At 40.9% G+C, this 27,157-nt stretch overlaps 1 protein-coding gene across 1 annotated transcript in view; it reads right to left on the bottom strand.

The window, feature by feature from the left end:
• GNAS (GNAS complex locus) overlaps nt 1-17,257 on the bottom strand; it is a 147,298-nt gene extending 130,041 nt beyond the window's left edge. The window contains exons 1-2 of the mRNA XM_070941770.1: nt 15,970-17,257; nt 12,159-12,231 (exon numbers count right to left, since the gene is read on the bottom strand). Of these exons, the coding sequence (XP_070797871.1) occupies nt 12,159-12,231; nt 15,970-16,108 (212 nt within the window). The 5' untranslated portion in view covers nt 16,109-17,257. The remainder of the gene's footprint in view (nt 1-12,158; nt 12,232-15,969) is intronic.
• Nucleotides 17,258-27,157: the final 9,900 nt, after the last annotated feature.

The raw sequence follows: 27,157 nt of genomic DNA, 5'->3' as shown, positions 1-27,157 counted from the left end.
ATGAATTTTAAATCAGGTGTTTGTTAGCTTTTAACTTTGTGGGCCAAATTTTATATATTCGTTTTAAATTGTTTTTTTAAATTTTGTGAGTTTATATGTGTTTTAATATGGCTGTACACCGCCCTGAGTCCCTTGGGAGAAGGGCGGTATAGAAGTTTAATAAATTCAATTCAATTCAATAAGTCACTTTTTTTCAGTTGTAACTTTGAACGGTCACTAAGTGAACTGTTGCAAGTCGAGGACTTCTTGTACCATTTCTGGTACAAGAAGTACTGAGAACTCCTGAGTGGCGTAGGAGGCTAATGCCTCCTACTAAGGCAGCATTTAACATCCAGCTGCCTGCAATTACTGCGAGTTCAATTCTCACCAGGCTCAAGGTCGACTCAGCCTTCCACCCTTTCTAAGGTGGGTAAATTGAGGACCCAGTTTGTGGGGGCAATAAGATGACTTTGTATAAAATATACAAAAGTATGAAGGCTATTGCTTAACGCATTGTAAGCCGCCCTGAGTCTCTGTAAGTTTCTTGAAGGAGAATCATCATCTACACAAGTTTACAAACAAATAATGGTTGGATCATATGAGAACTGGGAAAGCAAGGAAACTGACCTGTTAGGCCTATATTTACATGTATTTACACCTTTTTTTGGGTGTGTGTGTATGGAGGGGAGGAATCTACTGGCCAGCCCACCGATCACGCAAGATGCTAAACTTAGCAAATATCTCTCCATTCACCCTGCCAACATAAGTTGTAGTTGGGTGTGAAATGCCAAGTTTTCTTTTAAAAAAGCAGCTGCAAGCAATTAAAATGTAACCCTCAAATCCATGCATTTTGTTCAATTCAAACCCATGCAAACTACAGGACAAGTAAACTATAAAAAGGAGGAATTATTCAACTTTCCCAAGTTCAAACGGATATTTTAGAATACATAAATGAAATCTACAGTCCTAGGGGGAGTGGAAAAGGTGACAAAACTCAGGTACACCTGCATCCTTAAAACAGTCCATGCTCTTTTCTGGAGTAATAATCCAAATGCTGGTTTCCTTAAATAAGATCAGAAGCTCAGCATTTTACCCCTTTTTTTATAAAGATTCTTTTCCATCTTCTTGGACTAGATTGCAAAGAGAATTTCCATAAATAGCCAAACTAGAGACAAGGGTCATATTTGTAGGCTAAAACAGATCATTTCTTCTATCCTGCTATAATATATAACATATATGTAAGAAAATACAGAATATATAGGGATCTCTTGGATGGATGCAGGTATACACTGCCCTGAGCTTCTGCAGGAAAAGAGGGATACAAATTTAATTAGATTATAAATCTAGTTAAATAATGACCATAACCACTACAAATATAGGACGTCCTTGGAATTTATTATAGAAATGGGTTTTCAGGTGCTACTTATACACATCTAGCACAAACCATGTTGGAACAGCAATTTGATTGAAGACTTAAAAATGAAAGTACCTACTAAATGAGTTATGAAATCCTATTAATTTAGGCCTTCAAAATATCTGGCCCAGGAACAGATGCCTTTACTGTTTATTTTACTGTTGTTACCCTTACTGAGGGGAAGCGGTGGCTCAGTGGCTGAGACGCTGAGCTTGTCGATCAGAAAGTTCGGCAGTTCGAATCTCTAGCGCTGCGTAACGGAGTGAGCTCCCGTTACTTTCCCCAGCTTCTGCCAATCTAATTCAAAAGCACGTAAAAATGCAAGTAGAAAAATAGGGACCACTTCGGTGGGAAGGTAACAGCGCTCCATGTTACCTATTTTGGCATTTAGTCATGCTGGCCACATGACCACAGAATGGTCATCAGACAGTGCTGGCTCTTCGGCTTAGAAACAGAGATGAGTACCACCCCCTAGAGTCAGGAATGACTAGCACATATGTGCGAGGGGGACATTTACCTTTACCTTACCCTTACCGAAGTTTCAGGGTTTTTGATTGATTTGAAGCAAAATAATTAAGATTCTAATTCTATCTTTCCCAATAAATTTGGGGGCTTTAATAAATCGAGTAAGATCCCTGGTTTCATCTTGCAAAGCTAAAGCTTAAAATGAAACCGTGCTGTCTTGTTCTCTTAAATGACCAAATATGAAGAGCAACTACATAAGAATAGCATAAATAATGCTATGAATTGAGTAGAATACACAAGCACAGAGAAGCCACTTCCCCGAGATTTAACCCTATGCAAGAAAAAAATCTTTCCTAAATTGAACAATAGAACAATTCTTTAACCTACTTCCTGATTGAAGATTTAAAGCTAGGTAGCTGAAGTAGCAACCTGCTTCCTTTTAAATGTTTTGGAGTACAACACCCACAAGCTCCATCAAACATGAGCCGAGACCAGAGGTTCAGGATGGAATACAGATCAATTAGAGTCTTCTAGGTTGATAACAGTAAGCTTCTTACTGGAACCAATTTGGGGTCTTCTACTTTGAAAGCATGCAAATGCAAGTAGATTAACAGGTACCACTTTAGTGAAGGTAATAGTGTTCCGTGAGCCATTGACATATTGCCATGCTGGCCACATGACCACAGAAAATGACTTTGGACAATCTTGGCTGCCTCCACCAAGAAACAGAGACAAGCACCACGACTTAAGAGTTGGACACGACTCGACAGACAAACCTTTACCTTTCCTTCCTCCCATGTTCTTCCCTCAACAGCCAAATTGGTGTGTATAGACAATGTGATAAGGGACAAAAAAAGGCCTAAAAACTGTGAGTTTCACATCATGTTGAGGGGAAATAAATATGCCTTTTTCGCTTGAAACACAACCGTCTTCTCAGCTGTGCTTATTTTTGTTGTTTTTTAAAAAAAGATTACTAGAATGTGGATAAATCTGAATAAAGATTGAAACATTTGTCTTGTCAAATCCAAATATGGGGAAATAAAATTAGAAGTATTCTCCTAATGCAACTTACAAAACTTTGGGATCAAATCTGCTATCCAATCAATTAAGAATACCTAGGAAATGTCAATGGCTGAACTATCAAGTATTTCTACCCCAAGTGCCATTAGATCTGATTGGTATCACAGGAAACCTCATGAAGTATCCCTGGTATTATTAACATCCCTCCGTCTATTATTCTCTTTTTGATGGTTTAGTTCTGTTTTTTTATTTTTTAATGCTCTTTCATTCATTATTATATAATGGTTTTAGGTAATGATGGTTTTATTTACTTTACTGTTTTATTGGACTGTTGCATGCTGCCCAGAGTCACTCTCCATATATAATATGGCGGGGTGGGGAGGACGACGACAAAGAAACAGGCAAAATGGTGGATATGGGGTCTGGTTTTCTGAGGGACCACATGCTTCTGGTCTTTCCGGGAGATTGGGTAGAAGGTATGCTTCATGTCCAATCAATTAAGCAGTGTCATATAATGCAGAGTTCCCCAATTTTTCTGGGTTTGTGGATTTATTTATTTCTTTATTTGATTTGATTTATATGCCGCCCTATCTCCACAGGACTCAGGGCGGCTCACAACAATAAAATCACCGAATAAAAGCATGTTAAAATACGACAAATTTAAAATTTAAAAAACAGTTTAAAAAACAGTTTAAAAAAGAGGTTAGGCCAGGCCGGCCTGCTGGAATAGGAATGTTTTGAGGGCACGGCGGAAAGCGCGCAGATCAGTGATCCTCCGTATCTCTGGGGGGAGCTCGTTCCAGATGGCAGGTGCTCCCACAGAGAAGGCTCTCTCCCTGGGGGCCGCCAGTCAACACTGTTTGACCGACGGCACCCTAAGAAGCCCCTCTCTGTGAGAGCATACTAGTCGGTGAGAGGCTACTGGTGGCAGAAGGCGGTCTCGTAGATACCCCGGTCCTAGGCCATAGAGCGCTCTAAAGGTGGTAACCAAAACCTTGAAGTGCACCCGGAAGACCACCGGGAGCCAGTGCAGCTCGTGCAGGAGGGGGGGTCACATGGGAGCGCCACATCGCTCCCATAACCACCCGCACGGCCGCATTCTGGACCAGCTGGAGCCTCCGGGTGCTCCTCAAGGGGAGCTCCATGTAGAGAGCATTGCAGTAGTCCAGGCAGGAAGTGACGAGGGCATGAGTGACTGTATTTAATGAATCCCGATCCAGAACGGGATGCAACTGGCGAATCAGGCGATAGGGGATTGATAGGGGATTGGGCCCTTGTTGTACAGTTTTTCTGTTTATTAACTGTTCTTGACTTTTAGGAGGGCAGAGCTGAGGATTTTGTACAGTATCTGTATGATAAAATCACTCAGATTCGGAAACACCTGGACTCCGATGGGGTAGATCCAGGGGGGAGGATGGAGGCAGCTCTTGAGAATATTATCTGGGAAGAGTTTGATTCTGTGACTCCCGAAGACGTGGACAGGATACTGAGTAGACTGAGCACTGCCACATGTTTATTGGACCTGTGTCCCTCCTGGTTGGTGCTGGCCTCTCGGGAAGTTACACGAGGCTGGCTCCAGGGGATTATAAGTGCTTCCTTGAGTGAGGGTACCTTTCCCGCCGCCTTAAAAGAGGCGGTGGTGAGGCCCCTCCTCAAGAAGCCTTCCCTGGACCTGGCTGAATTAGCTAACTACCGTCCGGTCTCCAACCTTCGCTTTGTTGCGAAGGTTGTTGAGAGTGTGGTAGCCTGTTGTGGCCCCGCCCTCTGAGCCTATCCCATCGGAGGAAGAAAGCTCCAAGCATGAGGAAGAGGAGTCAGCCAGGCCTCCCTCTCCAGGCCCCTCCCCTCTGGCACTGTCTCAGGTGCCGGCCGAGGGAGAGGAGATTAGCCGGGAAACAGGTCTCTCGGATGAGAGTGAAGGAGAGACATCATTCCTGGACGCACGCCACCGAAGGCGTGATAAACGATTGCAGCAGCTCAGGAGGCGTGCTAGGGATTAGAACTGAGTCACTGGACCACACCCCAGAGACTATATAATAGAGGGTGGTGGCCAGTGATCCCTGTGACGAACAAAAATAAACCTTGGATAGTCACTAAAGCATCGTCCGAAACTGCGGAGAGGAATATTATTTTCTGTTGGACTCTTATACGCTGAGTATATTATCTTTCTGTTCTGTGGAAATAAAAGCACTTGGCAGACGGTGTGTATATCGCTGCCAAGTTGGAGATAAAGACCTGGGTGTATGCCAAGTGCTTCCTTAACCCTCGGCTGGCTGTGTTTGTATGTGTGTGTGGACGGGAACAGATCATAGCCCGACAGCTCCCTCAGCACCTGGATGAATCGGCTTATCTGGAGCCGTTCCAGTCTGGCTTCAGGCCTGGGTACAACACAGAAATGGCATTGGTAACATTGGTTGATGATCTCTGGAGGGCTCGGGACAGGGGTTGTTCCTCTGTCCTGGTCCTATTAGATCTCTCAGCGGCTTTTGATACCATCGACCATGGTATCATGCTGCACCGGCTGGAAGAGTTAGGGGTGGGGGGCACCGTGTTGCGGTGGTTCTCCTCCTTTCTCTCCGACCGGTCACAATGTGTGTTGGCGGGGGGACAGAGGTCGATCCTGAGGCCCCTTGTATGTGGGGTGCCACAAGGGTCGGTCCTCTCACCCCTTCTGTTCAACATTTATGTGAAGCCGCTGGGTGAGATCATCCGTGGTTTCGGGGTGAAGTACCACCAGTATGCTGATGACACCCAGCTGTACATCTCCACCCCGGACCACCCCAATGATGCCCTTGAAGTGATGTCCCAGTGCCTGGAGGCTATACGGATTTGGATGGGGAGAAACAGACTCAGGCTCAACCCATCCAAGACCGAGTGGCTGTGGTTTCCGACATCCCGATATAGTCAGTTGGTGCCATCACTGACTATTGGGGGCGAGTCGTTGGCCCCCACGGAGAGGGCTCGCAACTTGGGTGTCTTCCTGGACTCACAGTTGTCTTTAGAAGGGCATCTGACGGCTGTGGCCGGGAGGGCATTTTATCCGGTTCGCCTGATTCGCCAGTTGCATCCCGTTCTGGATCGGGATTCATTAAATACAGTCACTCATGCCCTCGTCACTTCCCGCCTGGACTACTGCAATGCTCTCTACATGGAGCTCCCCTTGAGGAGCACCCGGAGGCTCCAGCTGGTCCAGAATGCGGCTGTGCGGGTGGTTATGGGAGCGATGTGGCGCTCCCATGTGACCCCCCCTCCTGCACGAGCTGCACTGGCTCCCGGTGGTCTTCCGGGTGCACTTCAAGGTTTTAGTTACCACCTTTAGAGCGCTCTATGGCCTAGGACCGGGGTATCTACGAGACCGCCTTCTGCCACCAGTAGCCTCTCACCGACTAGTATGCTCTCACAGAGAGGGGCTTCTTAGGGTGCCGTCGGTCAAACAGTGTTGACTGGCGGCCCCCAGGGAGAGAGCCTTCTCTGTGGGAGCACCTGCCATCTGGAACGAGCTCCCCCCAGAGATACGGAGGATCACTGATCTGCGCGCTTTCCGCCGTGCCCTCAAAACATTCCTATTCCAGCAAGCCGGCCTGGCCTAACCTCTTTTTTAAACTGTTTTTTAAACTGTTTTTTAAATTTTAAATTTGTCGTATAAAAATTGGGGGTTTTAAATTTTGTTTTCTGGGCCAAATTATTTAATCGTATTTTAATGGTTTTTTTAACATTTGTATTACATGTATTTTATTTTTTGGCTGTTCACTGCCCTGAGTCCTTCGGGAGTAGGGCGGTATATAAATTCAATAACGTATAACTAACTGTAACTATAACTTAAATTTTTCTTTTTTGATTATAAACTGCCTTGAGTCATTTAAAATGTATGATAAAATTAATAAATATGTGCGCAAGGTTGAGATCAACTCAGGAATATTCTGCAGCCCCGAGAAAACACAGCTTGAAAAGCTGATACATCACACCCGCCTCGTGAAAAAATATATTTCATGTTCTCTACTGCTAACTACTGAAAGAAAGAGCGCTATCCTTAATAAGAACAGATTCTGGATTCAATTTTAATGAATTTCTTTTTTAAAATAAGGCAAATATAATGGTGGCACTTCAGGTAATTTAGCGTTCAATTTTACAATTGTAAAGGTACAATCTACCTTTCATTCCCACTCCCCATTTTTCCAACTGTTTGGATTGCATCTCACAGAATCCATCTCTTTATAAAAGCATGTACAACAGCAAAATAAACCATTTTTATTCACCTCCCTGGAGCTCCTTACAAAAATGTGCCCCAGAATTTTGGGAAGTATGGGAAACTTTACATAACAGTGTAGGAAGAGAATTTGTTTTTTTAACCATGTTTACCATTTACTTCAAAACCATACTATATTAACAGTGTTTCCAGATGCTTCATAAAGGATTAAACATACAAGATTTGGGGCAACTATTCCTACTTTTTATAAAATATAAAATGCTGCTAAATTTATTTCTATTAAGTGTTATTTTATTTATTTCTACTCTATAAGGCCAGTCTTCACAGAACATCTTAGTATACAAATATTGAGGCCAGTATCATAATGGTGTGGACAAGCGAGAATAAAAACACCATTACATAAACAGAAATAGGCCAGAAATAAAATTAATACAACTCTTGATAAAATCAAACTGTCTGGGATCTTCATAATAGCTACAAAAGGTAGAATCTACAATACCTTTATGAGAGCCACTGCTGAAAAGGCCTTTACTAAAGCAGAAAACGACCAAATTAGCAATTTCTATTGTAGTAACATCCATAAAAATTAATTGGTGTAAACTAGAAGTCAGTTTCCTACTTTCAACCGATACTGAATTTTAGCGTGACCAGGAAAACTGAGAGAGATAAAAACACCAAACATATTTTCCTGGGTTCTTTGCATTATACACATACCCTACTAGATCTGCACAAATACAGTGGTGAAATTCAAATTTTTTTACTACTGGTTCTGAGGGTGTGGCTTGATGGGTGTGGTATGGCTTGGTGGGCGTAGCAGGGGAAGGATACTGCAAAATCTCCATTCCCACCCCCCTCCAGGGGAAGGATATTGCAAAATCCCAATTCCCACCCCACTCTGGGGCCAACCAGAGGTGGCATTTGCCGATTCTCCAAACTATTCAAAATTTCCGCTACCGGTTCTCCAAACTACTCAAAATTTCCACTACCGGTTCTCCAGAACCTGTCAGAACCTGCTGGATTTCACCCCTGCACAAATATCCATTTGAATGATGACCATTTTGTGAATAAAATGGTAATCTATCAACAGTGAAGAGGTTTGGAGTTTTCAAATTAACATATTCAACTGTAGAGACATAAGAAATGATAAGAGGTGGTGAAATCATAACCAGCACATACTGTATGTAACAAACAAAGATTCACAGTTCTTAAACACTGAAAGCTAAAATCACACTAGTACTTAGATTTATGAAGTACATGTTATTCTGAGGTCTAGCTCTTTGAGGTGCCTTGCTCTTAACCCTGGAGACCTCATTTGGCAGAGTGGTGAACTAGCATCAGAGAGACCAAGGTTCAAATTCAGCCTCAGACCCAGAAGCTTTTCCTGGGTGATTTTGGACATGCCCACCTCTCCCTTACTGCAATCTACCTTATAGAGTTGTTGTGGAAAAAAAGGGAAGATAGAACACTAATTATTCGAAAAAAGTGCAAAATGCTATGAAATAAGGAGGGTTTTATGTACATTATCTAGTCAAAGTCTAATAGGAAATATTAAACTTGCTTAATATCTAATTCTTTGGAAAACAAGGAAAAATAATGCTGAAATGCATAACCTTTAAATACACTAGAAAAAGCAGATGTCTTTTTGGAATATAACACATAGACTAGGAGTCAGCATATTGCTTCCAACAATCTGGGTCCTCATTTTACTGACCTCGGAAGGATGGAAGGCTGAATCAACCTTGAGCAGGTCACAATCGAACTCCTGGCAGTCAGCAGAATTAGCCTGCAATACTGCATTCTAACCACTGCGACACCACAGCAAATAAAAACTAAAACCACATACTAGTTACGTATCTTTTTTCTAAAGGGAAAGCTACATTAATTCAAGGTCATCTTTTTGAAATGATGTAACACTATGACGGAATATCAGCCAAACTATAGCTAATAAGCCTTGGTAGCACAGTGATTAGAGTGCAGTACTGCAGGCTACTTCTGCTGACTGCCAGCCAAGGTGGATTTTTTTTTTTAAAATTTGATTTATATGCCGCCCTTCTCCGGAGACTCAGGGCGGCTTACAATGCATTAAGCATTGAATCACAATTTAAATAATGATTTAAATCACTAGTAAAAAGGCTTGATTTAAATCAACTCGATTTAAATAATAATTTTTAAAGAGCAACTGTCATCTCTGCTACTCCTTTGACCCACTGTTGACTCACCGATAGTCCCAGTGTTGCAGAATATACAGCCTCATGCTACATAACTAAGCTCCATTTCATGCTGAATAAACTAAATTATTTATGTATCTTAAATAGAAAACTATCTTACGATAGATTTTTACCCCAAAAGTTTTTTATTAAAATAAATTCGATAAAAAAAAAATCTGATTTAAATGAAAAAAATCCGATTTAAATGAAAAAAAATCTGATTTTTTTGATTTTTTTAAAAAAATCATTGATTTTTATCCACCCTGCTGCCAGCTGCCTGCAATTTGGCAGTTCAAATCCCACCAGCCTCAAGGTTGACTCAGCCTTCTATCCTTCCGAGGTGGGTAAAATGAAGACCCAGATTGTTGGGGGCAATATGCTGACTCTGTAAACCGCTTAGAGAGGCCTATAAAGCGGTATATAAGTTTAAGTGCTATTGCTATTGCTACTGTCTTATCTGAACCATCATATGGACCATTGAGACCTATGTAGCCTTTGCACAGATCACTTATCAATAATAATGCCAAATCTAATCATCCAAACTTTAAACATCTGGCTGATTATGCGACGAACCATAATACTATAGATAATACAAAGTTAAAATAAAATTATACAAAATAAAAAAGTAAAGTGTGGATAACCAATGTGGCAATACCAGAGGATAGTAGAATAAAAGCCAATGAATTGGAGAACAACACAAAATATCGAGATCCGAAAAATTGAAAGATTGTAGCATAAACCAGTCATGGTGATTCCAATGGTTATCGGCACACTGAGTGCCATAACCAAAATATCTTGGATGGCAGTTAGAAAACCTACACATTGACAAAATTTCCACCTGTCAATTACAAAAGGCCACCTGCTTGATCCACACATATGAGGACGGCAAGCAAATTTAATAAATAAATACTATGTCAATATATTACAACATCCTGGGTTCTTGGCAAGAACTCAGTAACTATGAAGGCCAACACTAGTTAAAAAACTTGCAGCTGTGATTTCACGTTGTTGTGTATATAATAATAATTTATGAAATCTGTATACAAGCAAATAAATTATAATAAAACCAATAAAGATAAAAGATAGCAAGTGAGAGAGAAGTGAGGGCCTCCCTTGAGAAGAGCCAAGTCATCCATAGTTTGTTAGGAGCAACAAAATCATTATTACTTGTTGGTTTGGAGAATCCAAGAGGTTTTATAAAATATCCGGGGAGGGGGGGGGCGGAAACACACCTCTTCATGACTCAAAATTGCAATAAATTTGTTCAGCAAACATCAGTATCTCTCTACACAACACACTAGCTTGCAACATTTTCAGGAGAAACTGAATGAATTCAAAGTTACGTCCTTTGCAATAATTAGCCCTGCTATGTGAACAGAACTGCAATGGTCAGAAGCAACACATTGCTGAACACATTTGAGAGTAAGGTGAAGAGAAAATTCCAAGAAACTCTACATCTCCTGGAAGTATCTTGCTGAGACAGACGGAATCAAAACAGTCTTTCTGGCCTTGTAAGCAGGGAACTTCCTATGATGTAACAGATGTGAACTTAACGAGGAGTACTGGGATCTTAACGAGCAGTAACTGGGATCTTAAATGCCTCATTTTATTTAGCTACTGTATTTGTGGGATTTCTGACATTTGATCTCCAATGGTGGAGCTTCTTCTACTGTTTTTTTTCCCCCAGTGCTTTTGAATCAGCCTTAATTCCTGGCAACTGCCTGGATAAGCCATGCAATTTCCTTGGCAACATTTTTGGAATTGGTTTGCCATTGCCATTGCCTCCCTCCCAGACCTGAGAGAGATTGAATGGCGCAAAGTAACCCAGCATGCTACCTGTCTAAGGCTTAACTAGAACTCAAGATTTCCTGGTTTCCGGCATGAAGCCTTTACTCCTACATGCCACTGTAACAAACAGCTTTTGTATGTCTTCCTCTTCACTGTTTTCAATTTTCAAGTTCTCTGCATTCACCCCCATTAAAAATAAAAATAAAGAAAAACAGAAAAAAACTTCAGGTGTTCAAAATTACTGGAGCAGATAGCTGGATTATGGTGCATGTTACCAACAAAGGGTTTTGGGGACAGCCCATGGAAAAGAAATGATGAAGGCATAATATGATCTTTAAACAGATACTTTGAAGAAATGACTTAGAAGCATAGATTTTTCTATAAAACATGTACTTCCAACCCAGAATACTAATTAAAAGACCATTAATTTGCGTAGATCCTCTCAAAGTTTGTTTCTAGTCCCATTTTGTATAAATGCCCAATGAAATGTTTCAAAGTATCTAACGTTAATGACTTGGTTGCAATGTAACATTTACATGTTTTTTTTTTAAAGCCTGACAATTAAATGTTGAATATATCTTTACACTTCATAGCATGTGGCCCATCAGACCAATAGACGATATCAAAGAGTTTTATCCATCTATGGAAAACAAAATGCAACTACAGTTTGCATATGTCAACAATCTAAAACAGCACACTACCACAAGAAAAATTTCCTGAAGTACAGTAAATCTTAATGTTGTATAATCAAGTATGTGGCGTTTACTTCATGTTTACTCTTCTTTGCAAGAAAGCACTGAGAACAGCACAAAATAATGAGCGACAGCAAAAGCTGGCATGTCAGCCACAATGAGGTAGAAATGGCAGCCAAAACCTTGCCTTCATAAAACCTGACAAGCGAACCTTTGATGGAGTTAGGTAATGACAGTTTCCTTAAACGTATTTCTGAAATCCAATCTCCATGTCCTGGATTAAATGAAACATAGTGGGGGGGAGGGATGAGGAACCCACAAAACAATTCCCAAAATGAAATGACACCTGTATCTTCAAGGAATGTAACCAGAATGGAGATACTTACTCTGCATTAAATCCATTGACGTGCAAGATCCGCATTTGTTTGACAATTGTGCTTTTACCAGATTCACCAGCACCTAGAAAGCAAAAACAAATCCATTTCAGAAAATAATAGAAGAAACCCAGGAGAATGTGTGTGCGGCTGTTCCGGTTCAACAAACAATATTCCCCAAACCTGAACGATGCAATCCAAACTTGAAAACTGAAAGGAAAAAGAAAAGAAAAGAAAAGAAAAGTAATTGCCACTGGAAACTGCAACTGTAACTAAAAATAAATGCCAAGCTAAAGTCATGTGTGAGAGTGGAAGCTTGGAATGTTTCACTATCCATTTTTTTCCCCAGGGTCTTTATTGAAACAGACACAATGTAGGAGGACTCAATACCTTAAGAGGAAAAAGGTAAGCCACTTAATGCTATTACCATTTCCCAACCCATGTAAGTAGCAAGACCATTTTGCTGCAGTCCATCCTGAGCAAAACACTTCCCAGTTTGGTCTGGAGATCCTTCATGCCTTTTCCACCTATGCCACAGTCAGTCAAATGCACCGAACATCGAAGACACACATTTCCCTGGCCTTCCCTTCATTCCATTGTTGCGTAAAAGTTTCCTTTTGTGCTGTATCTCCCATCTGCCCTCAAAAAAACAGTCTCCCCATCAACTTCACATATTCTGCATGACCTTAAACTGCCTAGCCAGCCGATTACCTTACATCCTTGGTTCTGCTCCCTATCCTTTCTCCTGCTCCCTCTCTTGAAACAAGCTTTCTCCAAATCTGCCCCACTCAGCCAGCCCAGGAGATGGTTTCAGCCACGAATTCTGATGACCATTAATTTGAACTGTTTTTTACACAGAAGCACCCTTTTCTCCTATAGGAGCACAAGACTGGCTTTACTAACGCAGACCCACTGATACCCAAATTCATTTTCTAAGATAGCTTCCCCACCAGCCCGAGGGGGGAATAAAGGATACACTGCTTAAAGTGGGCATTGCTCACAAAAGCACTGTAGTATCTGTGGTTCTCTTAGCACTCACTACAGCACAATCCTCCATTTTGAGTCTCATACACAAAACTAAATTTTAGCAGCTATATATCAAGGGCTATTTGGCTGCAGGAGGCTCCAATTTTGTCCTCCTCTTTCTCTGTCTTTATCTGCCCTGCCATTCTGGGCCCTGATTACCATAGCATACTGCTAATGTTTTCAGCCTTCTTCAAATCCAACCATTAAATGCGGTGAGACCAAAATATTAAATTTTCACTGCCTTTCCCTTTCATTCCTCATCAATACTGGTGAAAATCAAATTCCCCATTTCTCACAGCCAGACAAATAATTGCATCAAGTCTTTGCCAGTCACAGAACTGTAATATGTCTTTCCTACCAAGCAGTAAGAGAGCTGATCAAAAGCAAGGGTGTTTCCCACACCTTCCGCCTAAATATATGTAAGTCTTATAATATCAGAGACTTAAAAATTAAAATCAACCTACACTGAAGCAATGACACATTTAAATGAAAACATTAACTCCAACATTGTTAATATTGATCTATAAAAGACCAAATTGAACAGTGTTAATCTTTCTCATATAAATAGAAGCCACAAAACATTTGTCACTAATATGTCAATTGTTTCTTCAGTTGAGACACTACATTAAATATCCTAAAGTATATGAAGCCTTATAAGTAAGATTGGACAAAGCTTCCATCCCCATTTAATTATTCTTAATATGTTCATAATATGCTGGAATACTTGAAATGCCCTGCATTGTGCTGTTTTATAGCATTTACAATAGCAAAGATTTCTTGCTGTTAACTGTTTTGTGCAATCATAAAACTACTACTGTATGTATGCTGATACATTTAGGCCCAGCCAAACATAAAAGGAAGACACATTCTAACTATGAAGAATCTGATATTTTTTCTCAGCACTTTTCTGATCATCAGAATTTTGAAAACAAATTGACTGCTATCAAAGCTTACAACATACATATATGGAAGTAAATCCAATTATTTAAAAAGATTTTAATATCTACGTATTCTTAAGATTGTAACCCTAGCAATAAGGGTTGTCTGTAATATGTATGTGTAAGGTAAACTATTTCATTCCAACTTAAGTTAAACAGGATCTCAACAAATCATTTATCATAGGAAACATTGTTATTCTTCTAATTTATCTTTAGTCCTCCAAATCAACAATGTAAAACTTGCACACCTCACTTTTCTTATTTTCTTCTTCCCCAAAATCAGTCTATTCAGAAGGAATACTCTACTAGCAAGCACTATCATATTTAGATAAATACATGTTAGAAAACAGTGCTATTCACTTTATTTTTACTTGGGATCTTCAGATAAAACTGTAGGAAGGAAAGGCCTGTGAGAAAATATATCCAAATAGGCCAGTCTGTGATATCAAGACCGACATATGCTAAAACTCCAGCTCTTTGAACAAAAAGACTTATTCCCAGTCCCATTTTCAACAAAAGTATCAAAGAGAAGAATGCAACCCAATCCCAGTATTTAAAATTTAATCAAGTATTAGGTTTTTTTAGCCCACTCCCTTTCCCTTATATCTCCAAAGAAATACCTGTATTTTTCTCTCTCCACCTCACCAATGTACTGCAAAAAATTCAACAGACTTCCTGCAAGGATTCAATGTGCCATCTTCGGCAGACAGCAGAGTGAGTCCTGATTCTCCTTATATCCTGTGTTTCCATCTACTATATTTACTTCAGTTCCCACCAACGGCCTGTGGCATCAAGTACCTTAACGGAAGTGCCGAATATTCTGTTGCATCCCCAAAGCCAACCACGTCAATATCAATCAGAACATTTTCTTTATATGAAAGCGACTTTTCCCTTCAACAGTTCACAGCTGCCCAAATCATGACTTGAAAAGAGGGGCAACTGATTTGCCCACCCTTATCACCCCCCAACCCCCACAAGCGAATGACAAGCGATGGAAGCAGAAGGGCAGAGGTAGAATGAAGCCATTTTTATTTATTAACCAACTTTGGGGGCAAAAAAGTCCCAAACCAGAAAGACCAAGGGCTTTCAAAGGATGAGGTCTTATGGGGGGGAAGAGAAGAAAAAAAGAGTGTTATTAAAATAATTACATTATCATCATCATCATCATGTGTCATCTGTGGAATTTTCTGGCAAGGAAATGACCAGGCCACCCCCTTCCACCTTAAGCCCCACAAAAAGCCCTCATTTAAAAAGAGGAGGGGAGAAAGAGCCCCTCCTGAAGTCGCCTGGAGATCTTCCTAGTGACCTAGTCCCTTCCCCGACACTTCTGCTCCCCCCAGGGTCACCCCCTAAGGCAGTGTTTCTCAACCTTGGTAGCTTGAAGATGGGTGGACTTCAACTCCCAGAATCCCCCAGCCAGCGCTGCTGGCTGGGGGATTCTGGGAGTTGAAGTCCACCCATCTTCAAGCTACCAAGGTTGAGAAACACTGCCCTAAGGGGTTTAGTCCAAGCTGCAGGATGGGGAGACCAGCAGGGAGGGCCGAGGCCTACTTCTTCACACCCCACACCCCTCCTCTTTGCATCTCGGCCGCTTCCTTACACCCGGAGATGTCAAGCCGGGGCCCGCCAGCCTGGGAAAAGGGCAGAAAGCAAAACCCCTCCGCCGCCCTGTCCTCTTCCTGGCACAGGGCCCGCTTCATTGGAGGCGGCGGGCCAGCCAGCCAGGCAGCCAGCAGGGCCCCACCTCTCCTGCCCAGGCCCCACCACCCAGCCCACCCGTCCGTCCGTCCCCCCCGGGGCCCCTAGGAGAAAGGGGGCCTCTCCCTTCTCTTCCCGCCCCCGACGCCCGCGCGCCTTACCCAGCAAGAGGAGCCTGTGCGTGGCCCTATAGACCTGTTTGTCCTTCTGCAGCTGCTTCTCGATCTTCTTGTTGGCCTCGCGCTGCGCCTTCTCCTCGTTGCGCTGATCCTCAGTCTTGCTGTTCCCTAAACAGCCCATCTTGGGGGGTGCAATGGAGGGGGAGGGGGGGAAGGGGAAAAGGAGGGGAAGCAGGAAGCGATCGGGGGCGGCGGGCGAGGCGGCGGCGACTCTCCTTGCCCCCCCCCCGTTCAATATTATTTTTTTCACGCACAGCTGTCGCTACCCAAAGACATGGAGAACCCGGAGCCTACAACGGGGTGGGGGCCGGGGAAAGGGGTGGGGGGGGGAAGAGCGATGACTTTGCTCAAGCCGGGCCTTCACCTCCTTCTCCCCTAACACCGCCGCCGGATCCGCTCGCAATGCAGATTTTTTTTTCCTCCCCCAATTAAAAAAAGGGCGCACACACAAACACACACACAAAAAAGGGGGGGGAAGGCAATTAGGGAGGGGGGGGCAGGGAACGTAGGGAGGTCGGCAGCCACCCGAAGGGGGAAGGATCACGGGTTAAAAATTGGCTTCCCTTTTCCTCCTTCTCCCCCCCCCAAACCCCGCAGGGAGAGCCACCACCAAATCTGGGTGGGTTTTCCTTTAAATATCTCCAGCTTCCACGCCACCTCCGCTGGTGGGGGGGGGGAACAGAATAAAAAGCAAAATTGTCTTTTTTCTTCTTCTTCTTCACTTTACATATAATCCTTCAGGATCGAGGCGACAGCAGCAGCAGCAAGCTCCAGAAAGCCGGGAGGGGACGGACGGAGGGAGGGGGGGGAGAGAGACCCTCCCAACTCCGGGCACCGAAGCTCTAGCAACGTCTCTCTTCTTTGGCTGGCCCTTTTTTGTTTGTTTGTTTTGGGGGCTAAAAATTGCCCCGTTTTCTCTCCGTCTCCTTCTCCGTCTCGCGGCTTCCCCTTCCGAGGCGCCTCTTGCAAAGTGGGTGAAGCGCCCGAAAGGGTCACCGCTAACCTTTCCGCGGCGGCGGCGGCGGCGGCGTCGGGCAGGCAAAGAAGGCGAGTCCCTTCTGCGTTCCGGGCTGGGCTGGGTAGATTTTCCTCCTTCTCTCCAGCCTGCGGTGCGGCGGCGGCTGCGCGTCTTCCTGCCCTTAATGGTGGTTTGTACAAATCCAAGGCCCTCTCCTCCTCCTCCTCCTCGCCCTTTTGCTTATTCACATTCGGCTTCCAGGCGGCTCGATCGGCTCTCGCCTCTCCGGCAAATGCGGGGAGACGAGGGGTAAAAGGGGACGGGAGGGGGGGGGAAGAAGGAGGAGGAGGAGGAGGAGGAGGAAAGAGGCAGCAGAGAGGAAAACGCAGTGTGGATCTCCTCCCCCAAAACAAAAATAACTCTCCTATGGGGAGCTTTCCTTCCGCGCTCCCCCTCCCCACTCCCTGTTTAATTCCCCTTCCTCTTTCCCTGCATTTCCCCGCCAAGGAGGGCGAGGCGGGGGGGCGAGTTTAATATTAAAATCGAGCGAGGCAGGGGAGCGCGAGCGAGGCAGCGATGGGGTGGGGCAACCTCGGCTCGGAGTGAACCATGGGAACTCAATCATTCACATGATACCCAAACGTCAGGAGTTAACTGACTAGAGGCGCCCTCTTCAAACGCCCGCAGGGAGAGACGGGGGGGAGGGGGGGCGGTGGCTGCACGTGTTGCGTTGCCCGCTCCCTCCTAGCTTCACCCGCCCAGGTGTGTGTATGTGGTGTGAGTGTAAGGGGGGGGGTGTTATTCCTATTACGACAAGGATGGAGGGGGGAATCTCTTTTCTTTTTTTTTTCTTTCGTTCTTTCTTTTGGAAAACGCTTTTCAGTTTCGCTTCCGAGCGTAACTTTCCTCGGACCGATGTGGGGGGGAAGAGATCGGCTTGGGTGGGCGCAAAACGCCTTCTCCTTCCTCTCCCGCCCCCCCCACCCGAAAATGGAGGGGCGCGCAGATGGATCCCTACCCGAAGGAGAACTCCCGGTGCTTGTTGGAAAATCTTTGATGGGAATGAAGAAGGCGGGGAAATGGGAGAGGCTTTGGAGCGAACGCCGCCGATCCTGGCAATTAAAGCAGATGAGGAGCAGTGAAGGGAAAAGGTTGGGGGGGGGTTGGTTGGTTAGCGATCCTGGTTGGGAAGGGAAGACCTGCCTGCCCGGATCCTGTAACCTGACTGGAGAGTGGAGAAGGCAGGGAGAGCCAAAAGCCTGGGAGGTGACCGGGGAGGGGAGGGAGATGCGCTAATTCTGGGGGAAGACCGAAGATAGGCTCCATTTTAGGCTTATTACGTTGCGATCGTGTCTTGAATCGATCCAGTATAACTCTTATTCCAACCATATCAATTGCGATCCTGTCTGTATTAAGCCCTTGGCCCAGGGGAATAAACCTGTTCCTTCGAGACTAAGCAGCGTCTGAATCTTGTTAATTTAATTACGTACCTTCGTGTTGGATCCACAGGATCTTCCCCGCGTTTGCGTGTATTGTGTTAAGATTTATATTCTGCCTGTCTTCCAACAATTCAAGGCAAGGTTTTATGATTATTATTATTATTTTTTACTAATCAATTAACTTATAGGCGGTTTCAATCACAACTGCAAATCTATGCGTTTAAGGAATATAGATAATTAGGATTAAAGCAAGACGGGTCAGAAAAATATAATAGCTAGGACCCATAATGCAGGAATTAAAAAAAAACTGCTACAAAAGTGTAAATGGAAAGTCGGGTCAAATGGAAAGTCTGGGTGCACCAAGAAAAGTCAAATCTTCAAGATATTTGAAAACAGGTTATGGTTTGTTGAATGAGGCACTAGTTAACACAGCCTATTAAACCCAACTGAACAAACTACTTTAGAATTTAATTCATGCATGATCCTAGTTATACTAAAATCAGTCATATTGTGTTTTGTTAAAAATATTTTAAAAAGCTGTTTTCCTCATATTGTTAAACCACCAGGAATAGAAAATCCTTGGTGATCAATTAGACTTGGAAATTTCTCAGTAGAATCAAACTGACTTGCTGTCCATGCTTTGCTTCAAGCAGATTAGGGCCTCTTCTGATACTATTTTATAGTATTATCTAACCTTTACCTCAATTCAAAGCCCTTCTTTCTTCCCAGATTCTTTGTCTCATATTTAGACCCATTCAATACTGAGTTAAGGCCAAGTACAATTGAGCTTAATCAACCAAGTGAATAAAAAATTACATTAAAAAAGTTAGGTCAACAATTAGAATTAGTTCTAAAACTCAGTTCAAGTAGTGGATAATGGAATTATATCAGACAAGAGAAGTATAAAGTCAGATGATCATGAACCCAACTTGTTCTCAGTTTATGAGGTTATTTCAAAAGCAACTACATGTAATCCTTGACCACAATGGAGCCCAAAATTTCTGTTGCTAAGTGAGACTTTAAGTGAATTTTACCCCATTTCATGACTTCTTGCCACAGTTGTTAAGTGAATCACTGCGGTTCTTAAGTTAGTAACACGGCTGTAAAGTGAATCTTCCCCATTGACTTTGCTTGTCAGAAGGTTACAAAAAGTGATCATATGACCCTGGGACAACAGTCATAAATATGAGTCAGTTGCAAAGTGTCTGAATTTTAATCACATGATCATGGGGATGCTACAATGATCATAAGTGTGAAAAATGGTCATAAGTCACTTCTTTTAGTGCCATTGTAACTAAATGAACTGTTTGTAAGGCGAGGACTACCTGTACATATATCCCAGGCTGCAAAGGTGATAAAAAGGGCAGCCAAGTTTAATTGAAGGAAAAATGTAGGAAAAATTAAACCAGAGAAAAGTATGATATAGTATATAGTATGATATGCTGTATTTTAGCAGCAATGGTCAGATTTCAAATTTTGCGAAAAATATTAGAAATGCTGCCACAAAATGGCTCTCGTGGGGAAAATGCCCATTTAAAAAATAGTGGTTGTGAGAAGTGCAAAATGTCAGATTTAGAATAATGAAATATATGACTATTGATAGTAAGAGCTTTAGAATATTATGGTGTAAACTTTTTGTTATGTTTTTATAATTCATTTTAGTTACCAAGCAAAGAATTGAATCCTTTCTGAATTACATACATATTTCCCTATTAGATATAGCACCCTAGAAAGAAAGTTGTTGAATTCATTGGAAACAGTAGCCATAGTGTTATTAAATCTAAATATAAGTTGAATTACCAAGGAAGTCCAATATAATCACATTTGACCTAAAATGTAACCAAATTTGGATATACTAGCCTCTTAGATGATAAAGGAATGGACCTTATTTTCTATTTATAAATGAGATGAGGGGGGGAAAGCATAAAGTTGCATAAAGAAGTACACATAATACATGGTAGAGAGGGGAAATTGTTAATGACATTGAAATAAATACTAATCTGTCAATCAGAACTGGAAACCACAAAGAAGAATAAGTTTGAAGAGTAAAAAAAAAAAATTCAAAAAAATCTTAAGTTATTTATGTCACTTTTCAGAGAATGTAGAATGACTCTTTGTGCCTGGAGTAGTATTTTGAAAAATAGAGCTTTAGGAACCGAAGCAAATCATGGTGAAAAGTGATAAAAGTTTTAGAACTTCTTGGAAAACTGAAAGTAAATCAGAGTCCAGATGGTAGCCATCCAAGAATTCTTAGCAGAAATACTTTTCCAAGATCGGCCTCTGTATTAGAGGACTAGAAAGGAATCTGGTGGTTCTAGGAAACTGCCCTGGCTAGCTTAAAACCTGTTCTGAGCAATTATTGAAGATAAAATAAACATTCTTGCTGAAGAAGAATGAGTGTGGCTTCCTCCAAGTGACATCTTTCATTGATGGTATATACATGATATATATTTAGAATGTCTATATACCAGTGGATAAAGATGAAATGGCAGGTATGTTTTGTTTTGACAGAGTCACACTAAAAACAAACTTTTAGCAGTCATGAGATGAGAATGGAATGCACATTATAGATTGGTAGAACTGATTAAAGACTAGGAAGCAAAGAATAGAAATAGATAGGGATAATAATAGAGGGGCCTCCATCTTTTCAGGACATGTTTTGGAAGCAATGCTAGAGTTGGAATGAAATATATGATAGCCCAATTTATTGATCACATCATATTACTGAAACAAATAATTGTAAACCATAATTTATGATGTATAGTGCCAGATACAATGCCGAGATAGAAACCATTGTTTTCTATAAAACATAGCAAGTTAAGTCATATATATTTAGGGGAATCGTGTTGCTGTAGAATAAATGTTATATCCTATAAATGTTAAAGCTCCTTAAGATTTAAATGCAGGGAACTAGTTTGAATACTTGTATGAGAAGATGAAACTTGGCAAGGTAGACTTTGAAATATATACTGACAACTGATTCATTGTTAGGTAAATGGTTGCTGTAACATGTGATGGCATTGAATACTGGGCTAGCTGTCAGATCTGAATTAACTTTGTGTTGAAATTATCATGACAGATTTTGCACCTGCCCCAGGTGCAGAACAAAATTGTTCCGGTAATTCTCTACGCTTGAATTTTGTGATGTTGAATAAAGGCGCGTACTTAAACAGTACAAAATTTCAGAAGATGTTTTAACACTGATGTGGGTACACCCTTTGTACATGAGGTACAATCATGGTGATATTTTTCTGAAATGCAGTGGATATTCAGAAAACTGCAGGGCCATGCAGGTAGTCCTCGACTTACAACAGTTCATTTAGTGACCATTCAAAGTTACAACGGCACTGAAAAAAGTTCCTTATGACCATTTTTCACACTTAACAACTGTTGCAGGATCCCCTTGGTGACATGATCAAAATTCAGAAGCTTGGCAACTGACTCATATTTATGATGGTTTGCAGTATCCCAGGGTCATATGATCACCTTTTACGACCTTCTGACAAGCAAAGTCAATGAGGAAGCCAGATTCACTTAACAACTGGGTTACTAACTTATCAACTGCAGTGATTCACTTAACAACTGTGGCAAGAAAGGTGGTAAAAGGGGGCAAAACTCAACAAATGTCCTACTTAGCAACAGAAATTTTGGACTGAATTGTGATCGTAAGTCGAGGACTATCTGTACCTGCTGTGTTTACACCATCAGCCTAATATATACCTTGTAAACAGAATAAATAAATGGTCCGAGAAGGTCCATGTATTTTTTTTTTATTTTTTATTTTGTCTAGAGATGAGCAAAGTGCAGAGGCTTTTTCCTGCCATTTCATCTGGTATTTTTTAAATCAATTTGGAAAAATAAGGTTTTGGATAGTTCTGTCTCTACTGTTCTCCCTTTGCAGAATTACTGTGTTTCCCCGAAAATAAGACCCTGTCTTATATTTTTTTGAACCCTGAAATAAGCGCTTGGCCTTATTGTCCTGTGCTCAAAAGCCTGATTGGGCTTGTTATCAGGGGATGTCTTATTTTGGAGGAAACAGGTTATCCATTTTTTAATCAGTTTCACCAGCCAATATTTGAGGGCCATCTTAATTCCTTCCAAGCACTTTCCATCTCTTATTCTCAATTTCACCATGCCAATTTCAATAGAACTCAATAGATTTGCTAACTATACCAGATAGATTCTGGTGGTGTTGCCATTTTGAAACTGCACGAGTTAAGTGTTTGTATTTTTAATGTTCTAAATTGGGCTCCTGATTGGATGGCCTTATTATTCTTAATTATTCATGCATGAAGTCGTCGGGGTGGGGGTGGGGAATAAAAAACCACAAAATCAGAGAAAAGCTGTTCAGGCCAAGGAGGGATGTGAATGGAGTGGGGACACATACACAGACATATATTTGGAAGAAAAACAGATCTGGACACATTAAGCGTTCCACGAAAAAATCAACCTCTTTTAGAAGCATATCCAATGACAGTCTAAAAAAGGACTTATTCAGCAATACCAAATTACACGCTGTACTGGAATACAGGTAAGTCCTTGACTTATAACCACAATTGGGACTCTCTTGCTAAGCAAGGCAGTTAAGTGAATTTACACCTTTTTAGCGAATCACTGTAGTTGTTAAGTGAATCCTGTGGTCATTAAGCGAAACCAGCTTCCCCCATTCATTTTGCTTTCTGGAAGCCTGCTGTAAAGTTTGGAAACGGCAATCACGTTCGCCCCCCCCCCCCCGATGCTGGCCACTTGCCAAACAGTTCAGTTTTGATCATGTGACCATGGAGATGCTGCAATGGTTGTAAGTGTGAGGACCAGTTGTAAGTCATGTTTACAGTATCACTGTAACTTTGAATGGTTGAAGCTAGTCCACCATTTAATGAAAATGAAAAAAAGTATGTGCATGAACAATAAAATAATATTTTAACCCCAAAGGATCAAGACATTTTGATTATTTTCTGATTTTAAGCATCAATGTATGGGTGCCATTTCTGATTTACCGCACAGTAAATCCATTTTGTAAGGCTGTGGGGTAGAAAGAGGCTGAAACTTGGTTTAAATCTTTCTGGATTATCTCAATTTAAATTATTCTGACTTTTGACAAGCATGATTTTTTTTAATAAATGGCCCCAGGTAGAATCTTAGAGGGTGATACCACTATCGTCATTTTTAGTCTCCTGTATACTAATATTTTTTCCTTCCCCAACCTCATTTGCTGAAAGTCAGCTAAGAAATCAGACATCTAGCTTGTTAAACCACACATGTTAAAATTTACTCCATGTAAACAGAGGAGCATTAGTTAGAGAAAAACAATGCAACTATTTTTACATTTGAAATGCTTTTTGTCAAAATAAAACAGGCCCAGGGAGTTACGGTGATATATCCCAGATGAGGACCTGTCACTATGTCTAGCTTTGGAGTTAGCAAAATAGATGCTAAAATGTTATTTTAGGAACAGCTCTCCCTCATCTTTTTTTAGGATAATATTAACTAGAATATATGTGTGTGCCAAAATTTGACAGAGCTCATATTAGATTATGTATATGTATGCTGGCATCCGTATGTGAATGCTCAATGAGCCAAGATTAATTTTGCCAGTTTCTAAAAAGTGAAGATGCACAACTTAAATTTGACAGCCATTTAAATGAGGCTCAGTACATTCACCACTGTGCTTCTGAAAATAAGAGACACAGAATTAATCTGGGCCATTCAATGCCCATCAAGTTTGGGGCCCTGACAGCAATATAATCTATTTTGTGTCAACATTGAAAGAGTAAAGATGCAAATCTTTCAAGGAAAAAATGTATTAGTCCATAGTATATAACCAGATATATTCCTTTGCAGGTATAATAAAAGTAGGCAGGATAATTAATGACTGAGCAACATTCTTTAGCCACAGTTTTACCAAAGCTGCCACCATAATGTGTCAGATGCAAGCCACAGACCATGGGGATGTGGATGGTGGAGGATACAGTATTCCAAAGAAGAAAATGATCCTTTTTGTGGTGTTTCAACCTTCTAGCCAAACTTCAGTCTGGTCCTGACCCAGAGGTACAGTATATGAGCAAGAATCAGAACCCATGATGTTCAACATAACTGGAGAACCTGTTATCCCAGGGTAGATTAAATAACAGAACCTGTTATCCCTTTGGCCAGCTTAAAATTGTTAATGGAAACTAACAAAATCTTGCGAGATTCCAAAAGGGCAAGACAAGGTTTTCTGCTATCTCCAATTTGGTTCATTTTAGTTCTTAAAAGTACAGAATAGAGACAAGATGAGAGAATTATGGGAGTTAAGAATAAAAAAGAACCCTGAGAGCATTTGTGAATGATTGGTGTTAGCTTTAGAAATCCATTAGAGGCATTAATGGGAAAAGATAGTTCAGCATGTGAGATTTTAAGATTAATAATCGGAAGACAAAGATGCTAACAAAAAATATTAAACTGGAAAATTAAATAGAATTTGTGGAGAAAACTGGTTTTAAGATTGGGGAAAAAAGTAAAACACTTGGGAATTACTATAACAAATACGAATCGCATGTTCTTTCAAAATAGGTTGAGACATGGAATGAAATTAAGATGGGAGAAATTAAAATGGTCATTCCTGGGCAATCAACATCTGTAATAAAATGATTCCCCTTCCCCCAAGAATCATGCTTTTGTTCCTGACAATACCCATTTTGACAATTGATACCCCATTTATACAATGGCAAAATTATTTACCTAAATTTATATGGCAAAAGAAAACTTCATGAGTTAAATACAGAGTGTTACAAGATGCCAGGAACAATTTGAAATTGTACTTTGCTGCTTGTTTGATCTGGAGGAAAGAATGGATCTCGCTGAGAATCAAGAGACTTTTAGAGTTAGAGTATCACAGCCTGAAGTTTTGATTGCATGGATATTTATGGTACGATTAATTATACATATTATTACATTAATAATACGGAATACAGGTAGTCCTCAACTTATGATTTGTAGTTTAATGACCACTTGAAGTTACAACAGATTTAAACCTTATGACTCACCCTTGAAGTTGCAACAGCTGTCCCCCTTTACCTTGTGTTATGGTCTTAAAAGAGAATTGTTATAAAATGATGCTTCATTGATATATGAAGGAGCTTCAAATATATGTTGCAAATGTGAACAACATGAAGGCACATTTTATCATGCTTGGTAGACATGTAAATAAACCTAAAAACAGGTCTACATTTATTGATGATTGAAAACCTATGGAGTTTTTGCATAAAAATGAAAAAAATGAACAAGATTTATAACTGATGATTAGTCAGGATAGATTATAGAAGAGTTTTATGATATCAATTAAGAGAAATAAGTTATACCTGTACTGTACTTCTAACTGTTGTGAAAAATATTGGAAGCCCCTTCTTTATCTTTTTTTTCTTTCTTGTATTTTTCTTCAACTTTTTTCCTTTCACTTTTTTTCTTACATTAGCTTGTATCAGTCTTTATCCTCTTGTTTAAAAGTTTAAATAAAAATCATACTGAAAAAACTAACTGGAAGAATGTCTTTCTTACGCCAAACTAGGTTCCATATATGGTCATTGGGATTGGGGCAAGCTAATTATAGCATAAATAAGGACTCTTTTGTCTTGACCTTCAATATTTACACTTTAGTCCAGGGGTGTCCAATCTTGGCAACTTTAAGACCAGTGGACTTCAACTCCCAGAATTCCCTAGGCAGACATGGGTCTTAAAAGACCACAGGTCTTAAAAGTTGCCAAGATTTAGTCTGCTTTAGTCCCTGTAATTAAAGAGACATCAAACAAGAATCTTTATTTCCTCCTGGATGTACATAACTATTGCATTTTTACCCACAACAACCTTGTGGGGTAGATTGGGGATAGGATCAATTTTTATTACTATATTTTGACATATACAGAGAATGAAAGTAAATTTTCCCAATGATTAAAAAAAAAACCCCACAAAGAGACGGTGCAGTAGAGGTGCTGTGATTTCTACCAACTTGAAAATCCCACGGTTCTTATTTATTTACTTTTTTAAAAAAAATCTGTCTGAAAATAGCTAATGAAAATATATAAACTCCATAAAGCCTGTATGACAAAGAAGCTCAAAACATGTAGCAATGCAACTTTCTTTGGCAAATACAGCATACACACGCACAGAGAGAAGATTTAATAGGAATATGTGCACAAGTATACACATATATCATATTCCAGTGTGCTCACTACCGGTAGTTGGATCTTTTTAATTTACCTTTCAGTATCACTATTATTTTTATATAATCTGTTGGCTATTTCAGACTAAAGCTTATTATGAACTTTCCACTAACTACTGCTGGGCTGGTTAGAGAGGACTGCACTTTTTAATCCCTTTGTGGGTTACTATGCTTGATAATGCTTACCTTGTGTTTTTGAAGGACTGTTTTCATTACTTCAGTCCGCACAGATGCTAGTCTCCCAAGGAGACACTTCAACTTTCTGCCAGTTGAAACCAGTGTTTGGCCAAAGGCTCTTCTCTGCAAATAGCAAAATTCAGCTCTAAAATTTACAGGCATAGAACCCAAGTTCCAACTACTAATCAAATTCTGAAGACCTTAATTTTCCAAACTATTTACAATAGCTTATATGACCCCAATCCAACTGACTATTCCTGGTACAGCTAACAATAATAATATGGGAGAAGCAATAGGTAACTTGGAGCCTTTCTGATATTTAAAAGCACAACCCTCCTTCATTCTAGCCAACATCAAACTGAGATACAATTTGATTTTATTTAGGCTTAATACATTTTG

This window comes from Pituophis catenifer, unplaced genomic scaffold (genome assembly GCF_029215685.1).
Source record: "Pituophis catenifer annectens isolate HBS135680 unplaced genomic scaffold, rPitCat1.0.hap2 SCAF_3, whole genome shotgun sequence".
NCBI lineage: Eukaryota > Metazoa > Chordata > Lepidosauria > Squamata > Colubridae > Pituophis > Pituophis catenifer.
This window is presented reverse-complemented; position numbering and strand designations above follow the sequence as displayed.